General features: G+C 33.5%; 1 protein-coding gene across 3 annotated transcripts; it reads right to left on the bottom strand.

Moving 5' to 3' along the window:
• Positions 1-587: 587 nt before the first annotated feature.
• Positions 588-6325, bottom strand: LOC105115230 (probable serine/threonine-protein kinase At4g35230). Of its 3 annotated transcripts, none has more exons than XR_840293.1 (9): positions 5110-6324; positions 4796-4929; positions 4015-4120; positions 3498-3583; positions 3067-3255; positions 2795-2953; positions 2461-2574; positions 1046-1363; positions 588-990 (listed from the first exon to the last, which is right to left on the bottom strand). XR_840293.1 is itself a non-coding variant. In XM_011012076.1 (9 exons), the coding sequence occupies exons 1-8, from the start codon at positions 5588-5590 to the stop codon at positions 1112-1114; spliced, it is 1521 nt and encodes a 506-aa protein (XP_011010378.1). In that variant the 5' UTR covers positions 5591-6325; the 3' UTR covers positions 589-1059; positions 1106-1111. The 3 variants fall into 3 exon arrangements, 2 of the variants coding, with proteins under 2 accessions (XP_011010378.1, XP_011010377.1); XM_011012076.1 differs by having other exon boundaries at positions 589-1059; positions 1106-1363; positions 5110-6325; XM_011012075.1 differs by having other exon boundaries at positions 600-1363.
• Positions 6326-9163: the final 2838 nt, after the last annotated feature.

The following is a 9163-nucleotide window of genomic DNA, read 5'->3' as shown; positions in this document are numbered from 1 at the left end:
AGTTGTATTTTACATCAAAATAATATTTTATTATTACTTTTTAAATTTTATTTTTAATATTATCATATCAAAATAATTCAAAAATACTAAAAAAAATTAAACAAAAAAACTTAAATTTTGAACACACAGCCGCAATATCGAACACTTTAAAAGATGTAATTTATTGTGCTTTCTTAATTTTTCGTGAAAAATTAATCAGGACTAAAACCCTTTCTATATTGTGTTGAGACTGCTGTATTGCATCATGGATCTTATGTTGTAATATTAAGCACATTAAACTGTTTATTAATTAAATAATATGTTGTAAAATCACTCAATTGCTTAATAATGTTGTTTGAACTAAATTGCTATTAAAAGCACAATTTCAATATTTTGATTAAGAAATTTTTTTTTAAAATTACTTGTACAAATGAAAACAGTTAAAATTTATTCCATTCCAACTTCATACTCTAAATTAAATAAATATATCAAAATAATATTGTTTTTTTATTTTTAACATCAAAATAATCTAAAAATACTTAAAAAAACTTAATTAAAAAAAAAACATATATTTTCAAAAACACTTATCCTCCAGAACAAACACTACCCAAAACAAAAAATGTTCTCAACACTATATTTCATTCATTCATTGGCTGTGGTGGTTGTCTATCAAGCACAAGCAGTCTGCAGAACAATAAGAACCTCTTCACACTTCTCTTCGTCTATCTCACCTCAAACTAGTTGACAACATAGTTTACTGCTGTTTCTGACGAGTCTCCTCAATCCATCATCATCCGGTTGCTGCTGCTGCCGCAGCCGCCACCTGCATTGGCTCGCATGCCAAAACAGTTACACTTCTTCGTTCTTACCCACACGCTACGTAGGCAGCTAGGCCGCTTGCTTAAGGGGATTGGCTCTAGCTTTGCTGTTTTCTCTACTTATTTCTTCTCATCTAAATTAAGTTTTTTATATATATTCTGTTTTTTGTTTTTCCTGTGGGAAAATTACTACGTTTTCTGAAAAAAGGGAGGCAACATCCACTCCTAAATATAAGTGCCCTCGACATGTTCGTAAGATTTCTTCCCCAGTTGCCGCCCAAACCCATGCCCACGACAGCAGGGCTTTCATAATTTTAAATGCGCCAGCTGTTCTGCTTCTTTGCTTCAAATGAGGCCCCGTCATTAAGCATGTCTTGAGCATCGCTTTCCATTCCCAGCTTGGACAGCGCCAGAGCTTGCATGTAGAATGCGGTGGGCCACTCCGGCAAACACACCTGAGCCTGCATTGCATCTCTCAATGCAAGCTCTTCCTGGCCAATCATCAAGTACGACAAGGCTCGCCTCACAAAAATAGTACCAGAAGGAACAGACATCATCGATACCAACTGCATTCCCAAAGATGACGATATCAATTAAACTCATGCAGACTTATGGTAATTATAATATTTCAACTAGGAGAGCACAATTCACAACTAAATAAAATGGTCAGTATTTATTAAGATCGAGGACACGAAGAACAAGTTGCATGAAAACAAAAGATGGTTATAAAATTCAGACACGCTGTGCAACTTAGACAAGATAGATGACACTGGAGAGGCAGAATGATGCTAAATACATCCATCCCAATAACTTGCAGAGAGCCAAGCTGACATTTGAGGCTCGCACTGTATGGCAATATAACCATCATTCACTTCTTAATTCTCCTTCCGGAATGGTGTAGGTTAGAAGTTAAGATGATAGGGTTCAGTTTGGGATATCTAACGGTTACCTTAAGCTAGAGAAGGACGTGCATTAGTTACAGGGTTGGATGAAGTAAAAAACATGCAGGCAACCCAGGCTGCCAAAGGGTGGTGGGCTTGAAACCCATTATCAGACGCACTTGGGGGATTTTGTGTGGCACGCAGCTGCTTCTAGGTTGCAAAAGCATTAGCACATTATGCAGATCTAGATTATACTTATGGAACTGAGACATTCACATGGAAGTGCCCTTGAAAAAGGAAACTAAAGTTGGAAGAAGAAAATCATAATAATTTTTAGGTTTAAACTAAATGTCATCGTGCATCATTTGGAGCTGTCCAAACAAAACTATAATAGAGTTGAAGTTAATTGATGGTGAGGGTACACTGAGTTTAATCCCCATCTTTGGAACAAGTATCTGATTTGGCCCCTATTACTTTTTATCTTCATATCTCTCATTGATTGGCAAATGTTGGTCAACTTAGCCCTGTAGTTCACAGGCCTCTAGCAAGTTACTTTTTTTTTTGGCTAGCTCAGCTTATTTTTCTACACATGATGCTCCACGGCATGGTAAACAAGGAACCAAACCATCCATGCCACTCAGCAAAATAAAACAAGGGAACCCAAAAGTTCAAAAGTCCAATTTTCATGCAAATTAAAATTCATTTTAGATAGAAATCAAGCATGCAATACTAGTTATAACACGACTTACTACAAATGAAGCAAGCAATAGAGAGGGAGATACCTTTGTATAATATTCAATGGCATTTTTAAAATCTTTGTCTCTGAAAGCAATATCCCCAAATTTCTTTGTATTCAGCATATCTTGTACTTGTTGTGTCCACTCTTGAAATGACAACTTCAAAGGAAACAGATTTACAGAGAGTTAGATGATGGTAATAAGGACGTCTAATGCCGGCAACATGCAAAAGAAACATGAAGAAGCAAAGGGTTGATTATATTAAAACAGTACAGGAAACTAAGCGAAACCAACTGGCAATAAATAAAGAAGCCAAATTATGTTACCAAACAATAGAAAGTGCGTAAAACAAAGAAAATCATGCATCACCACAACCCACCTCGTTTTCTGCACCTTCTTCATCTTTATAGCCTGTTTTAAGCAAAATTTCATGCACTGCAGTAAGATCCATCCTTGCACAAGCCTTTCCAAGTGGGGAAAGCATGGTTGGCAGCGCTGCTGGAGTTTTAGATAGACCCATTAGCACATGAGACGCAACCTAGAAGAACCAATTTGAAAGTCTGCATTAGTACGGCTACAACACAAGTACAACTATCCCATTATAGATAAAAGACCTGTTTCCCATTGATAATAAGATCAAAGAAAAATGACCTCTTTTTGTTTCTGGAGAGGGGCCACTGCTGTAAGGAGAAACTTAATGTCAGGTCGATCTTTGGACTCATACTGTAGACATTTTGAGGCTAGTTCAACCAAAGCAGTTCCGTCTTCATTCGCATATTGTCCTTCCAAGGATGAGTCCATCAGCAACAATAAATTCTTCCCTCTTATCAAGTCCAATGCCTGGCAAAACAAATCTCATATGAAATAATTATTCCAAGTTATAAACACCAAATGACCAGTCACTGGTCAGAATGTCAGAATATGAAGTCTAGCTGATCTATATCACAGAATTAATAATTCACATATGGTAACACGCTATATTTGCTTAGGAAGGAGAAGGCATAAATAGATCCAGGTATTGGGATGCCACTGTAAAACAAATAGTTTCAAAAAGATAAGGATTAGTTACAAAGATAACATACATGGCTTGGAGGGATATGTTTCCCACTCAGAAGATCCAGTAGAACAGTTCCATAACTGTATACCACACTCTCAGGGATGACCCTACCTGCAATAATTGGGCATCCAATCAGAAACCGTGATGTAAGTACACAATTTTAATCTCTTAGTATCATCAAAATCAGACATTCGTAGAAGACTGGTTCAACGCTTTTCCTTCCCAGTACTGACAAAGAAAAAAACTCCTGAAATGTCAATATTTTGAGAACATTTTAAAAGAATGAAACGCATGGATAAGATTTTTATTCAAAATCAATGTCAGTAGGATAGGATTCAATACTGTTTTTGACTTGTTAGATGATGTGAATGCACTACATAAACTCAGTGGCTGAAGGACAATCAAAAGTGAGTTTATGTACAACAGATTAATATTTTAATTTCTAGCTTAATAATCCTTGCAGTTTACACCCCACATCATATGCTGGAAGGTGCAGACTTCCAAGAGTTGATCTGCCTCAGTGCTGGGTTACAAGAATGCACCTGTTCGCAAAAATTCTGGCGGTGTGTAAGCCAAATTTGTGCTGTAGCTTTTCCCATCCCGGCTATTTTTCATCAAGCCAAAACTAGATAATCGGGGGTCACCATCCTGGCATAAAGAAGAAACTACGTGAAACAAAAGACCACAAAAGTTCAGAATAAGTTATTAAAGGCAATGTGAAAATTAGTTTGTGTAAACATGTAGGTATTTTACTAGGTAGGAAAACACAGATATAGAATAATTGGAGAGTTTCACTTCTATAAATGAAAAGGATACTACAGAGGCATATACAATTCAAGCAAATAACGTAGAGAAATTCTTGACATTTTTGCCAGGTTACAATGACATGCCATACTACACATTATGCATCCGCAGAAAAAATCATGGACGGTAGTGGTTGTCAGTTGTCACAATAATGTGACAGAGATTAGAGTGATGAGCATAGTGTTAGATGAGTGCGATTAGATGATAGGTAAATGCCGAAGACATGAACAAGTAGAGAGAGTTGGTAAGCAAAAATAGTCATAACAAGTAGAAGGTAATGCACACAACTCTAATCTTTTTGTATTCGACAAGATTATTGCACAGGTTAATATGCATACCTAAAGTAATTTTAGAGAATCAATAAAGATTACACAGTTATTAGAGACTTTATATTGTTCCATTTTCACACGGAAGGATTGCATGGAACAAAAAATCCAGGCTTTAATTTAAAACTGTTCGATGAAACCGTGGCACATTGAACAAGAGGGCAGGAAAGCAAGTTTGAGAATGCTAAGTAACCTCATCAAAAAGAACTCTGTAGGCATTCAAATCATGGTAAATCTTGCGGTTCTGGGCATTGCAATGATCAAGCACTTGGGCAATGTAATAAGCAACTCTAACACGCATTTCCCATGGCAAAGGCTGTTTTTCCCCTGCCATAAACAGAGCAACTTGATCATTAGAAATCATTTTTCAAAAATGAAAATAAAAATAAAAAGATGATTCTAAAGATGCTTCAAAAAGGGGAAAAAAAGAAGAAGAAAGAAACCCAAAACGTTAAAAAAAAAGAGTAACCAAACAATATCATCTCTTAGAAGTAGCGGCAGCAGTACAGTGAAAAAGATGCTTTGAAAGAGTGTCATTAGGCATGTATTCAGCCACCAACAAGCGCTCGTCACCCTCTGCACAGCACCCAATCAAATTGACCAATCTGTTATGGCGAACTTTTCCAACACCAGAAGCCTCAGTGAGAAACTGGTTCGGGTCAGGCCAAGAGAGCCTGGAGAAACGCTTGACAGCAACAAGCCTGTGAGTATTGTTATTATTATTGCTCTTGAGCTTTCCTCTGTAAACCACATTGGGAGCCTTCTCTCCACTCTCGGATACAATCAAATCGTTGCTGAATCCATTGGTGGCGGCTCGAAGCTCGGCCAAGGAGAACTCCCTGAAGGGAGGGACGAGTTGGTCTTGATCGTGATTTTCTTGGGAGTCAGGTTGGTCATTGGCGGGTAGATCTGGCTTGGCTTCTTCAGGGAGAGGAGGGTCGAGATCAGGAGAAGCTAGATGGGCGGTTTTGGACTGAAAACAGCCCATTATTACAGGAAGACAGACTATACTATCCCTTTTTTCCTATAAGAGAAATACAGAGTAGCAGAAGAACTAGCCTAGTAGCAGTGGTATGAAATCAACATTTATTCATTTATTTTAGTGGGGCGTAAAAGAAGTGGTTGGGAAGGAAAGGTTGAAGATTGTGTAAATTTAATGGAGGTTGACTGACTTGAAGTTGGGGTCTTCTTTCTTTGATCGCTACCACCAGACACTGCAACTGCTTTATAACGATACCATCTCCACTTCAATCCCACTGACAATGGCAAGGTCGAAGTGAAGATGAAACTCAAAAGTCAAAAAGACTTGAAGGAGGGAGGTGATCAGGCCTTCTTCTCTCTCTTGTCTGCATGCTCAAAACACTAGAGACGAGGGAGGTCACATGATTAGTTCATCGCCAGCACGTGAAGAGAGAGAGAGAGAGAGAACATATATATTAGTTTTTTCTTTTTTCTTTTTTCTGGCGCAAGTTTTTCAGGCAGTGAGTGTATGGTGTCCTTCTGATATTGTGTTTCGGTGGAGCAAACTGATTTCATTTTTTAATAAATAATTGTTGTTGGAAACTGTTATTTCGTCATCGTCGTCTCATGCTTATATTGCTCTGAAACAAGGGTGAAGGCAGACATGAAGTTGAGGAGGAGAAGGCAGTTCCAAAACAAGGAAAAAAACAGCTGTGGAAAGAGAGGGAGATTGTAAAATTTAGGAAAGTAACTCTGTGGGTCTGTTCTAGCAAAGATGCTTCCCCCGAAAAGCGGTGCTAGAGGACAAGAAGGTAGTGTCCGGGATGGCAGCCCATTTGTGTGTGTATATATATATATATATATATATATATATATATATATATATATATATATATAAATATTTATAATAATATCAAAAATAATTTTTTAAAAATAACTAACACTAAATATTACTAAGCTTTTTACTATCTATCACAAATATATAAATAATATAAAAAATTTGTTACTTTTCATTTGCAAGTATCCATTTATTGAACATTTTTTTAATATTCCCGGAGTTGACATGCATTAGACCCAAGAGTTTTTTTCCTATTAAAAATAATGTTCAAATAGCAATATATATATATAATGTAAGTTGCTGAAGACTCAACTAAATTAAATAAGTTAATTTTATTTTATTAGATAAATAAAAAAAATATGGTAATGATAACAAATTAATCAAATAATAATAATAACAATAACTTATGAAAAAAAAAATGTTTTTTATAAAAAATAAATGATATAACTCAATTTTCATCTCATTAAATATAAATACATGAAATTTAATAAAAGAATAAAAAAAAATCAGCTCGAGTCAATTTGAATTAGCATGACAAATCAATGACAAGTTAACTAGAGTTAACCCATAAAACTCGTAATTTAGATTATGAGATTCGAATAATTTGATAGAAAAGAAAATGTAAGAAACCACAAAGCTAAAAAAAATTAAGTAAAAATGATAAATAAAAAAATCCAAGTCACCTTAACTTTTCAAATCCATGACTCAAAAAATGAGACCAGAAGCACCATGTCTGAAAAAATCATGAAATTCAATTTTTAACCTATTAAATGTTGAAATATTAACTTGAAAAAATAATATCAATTACATAAAAGATCAAAAAAAATAAAAAATAAAAAATACAAGAATTGAAATACAAAAAAAATATTTTTTATTGAACGGTGAAATTGAAAAAAAGGTAATTACACAAAAGGGGCAAAAAAAAAACAACCAAAAGAATAAAAATCAAATTGAAATAATAATAAAAATAAATTTTTGATTGAAAGTTGAAATTGAAAAAAAAAATCAATTCAACAAAAGACTCGAAAAATAATCAAATAAATGAAGATTAAATTCGAAAAAGTAACATATGGCAAATTGAGATTAAAGAATAAAATTGAAAATAAATAAAATTGTCACATAAGAGTTAAAAAAATAAAATAAATAAAGACTAAAGTTGAAATATCAGCAATTAAGAAGGTGAAATTGTAATTATAAAGGAAAGAGAGAGAGAAAAAAAGAAGAAGGCTTATTGGCAATAAACCAAACTCTAGCACCAACACACATCACACTACCAAAAAAAAACGTGACAACTCTTTTAATGACATGGTGAAAGAGTATTTTTAAATGCTGAGAGGCATTGTACGCATTGCTTGAAGGGCGCATACTCTTTATACACACTAGAGAGTGCACCACATGCTCCCTCGTATTTTTTTATTTTAATATTTATTTAAATACCAGATTCCCTCTAAGTTGACATAATAATAACAAAAAAAATTATTACTTGAAGAGAAAAAAAAAACCCTTAAAATCAATTTAAAATTTATTGTTTATAAGAGTATTTTGATCATTTCAATGTATATATATATATATATATATATATATATATATATATCTTTGGTCAAATATCCAATTTTGTCTTAGTTGAATTGATAATAATAAAAAAAAATTATTGTGAAAATATAAAATTGTCCATTGATGTCAATTTTAAAATATTTTACTTATAGTGATATTTTGGTTGTTTCATGATGCCTTTAAAATGAAAAAACAATTACTTGTTTCCAATCAATTTAATAATAACTTATGAAACTTGTGAATATATATATATATATATATATATATATATACCTTTAGTAATATTATTTTTTTTAATGGAGGGGCAAAACCATAAAATATAAAATTATAGTTTTAGTAAACAATGATTTCACTTAAAAGTTATAATGAAAATCATGTTTCTTAAACTATTTAGCATGTATTATATGGTTTTTGCATTTGATGTTTTATATTTCTTTTATATATGAATCAAATAGTCTAACAAGTTTAGACATGCTGGGATTAAACCATCATTTTACATTAAGTTTGATAGAATATTCAACACTTTTATTGTGACTTTACATTATAAATGGACTATATCTTCCAAAACTTTACTTGATGATAATACTGTGAATTAAAGCACTTAGGATGTTAATGTTAATAAAGAAGAAAGTTTGGAGGAAGGAAGTGGTGATTTAGAGAAGGATGTTATTCCTAATTATAAAGATGACATGTACAATGTAGTTGCTGGAGTTAATATGGGAAGCAATAAGTAACAGTGGAGAGAGAAAAGTTAGTTGCTGGAGTTAATATGGGAAGCAATACTATAAGTAACAGTGGAGAGAGAAAAGCAAGGGGACAATGCAATGGGTAAAGTAGAATGAAAGCAAAAAACCTTATAGATTTGGAGCTCAATTGCTTTAATGTTGGGATCAACTACTTGATCGTGTTTTAATTAGGAATGATAGTAGGGATAAGATAAGGTGTAGCATTAGTGAGGTGATAGCAAATGTCCATTCCATATCCGAAATTACTTTCAATGATAACTTATATTATTTTACTACTGAGTACTTGTCTATAAAGAATAAAAGAGAGATTTGGGCATCAATTAGAGATATTGATAGGAAGTATTAATGGTTTTAAAAAAATATACAATAACAGATTGATTAGTGACACAACTAAAAAATTGATATCTTCTCCCAAGTGTAGAAGTGTCAATGTAATAAATAACCTAACAAGATCAAAGTCGAA

The sequence above is a fragment of the Populus euphratica genome, unplaced genomic scaffold (assembly GCF_000495115.2).
Source record: "Populus euphratica unplaced genomic scaffold, PopEup_1.0 scaffold653.1, whole genome shotgun sequence".
Lineage (NCBI taxonomy): Eukaryota > Viridiplantae > Streptophyta > Magnoliopsida > Malpighiales > Salicaceae > Populus > Populus euphratica.
The sequence above is the reverse complement of the archived record's forward strand: the minus strand, read 5'-3'. Positions and strand labels throughout refer to the sequence as shown.

What these genes read in the sequence shown, in the direction of transcription:
- LOC105115230 (XM_011012076.1), bottom strand. Translation starts at nt 5,590, where the DNA reads ATGGGCTGTTTTCAGTCCAAAACCGCCCATCTAGCTTCTCCTGATCTC. An exon ending in GCCAGAATTTTTGCGAACAG is followed by an intron (nt 3,584 to 4,014) that starts GTGCATTCTTGT and finishes CAATTATTGCAG; the next exon opens with GTAGGGTCATCCCTGAGAGT. An exon ending in CCATTGAATATTATACAAAG is followed by an intron (nt 1,364 to 2,460) that starts GTATCTCCCTCT and finishes TTGGGAATGCAG; the next exon opens with TTGGTATCGATGATGTCTGT.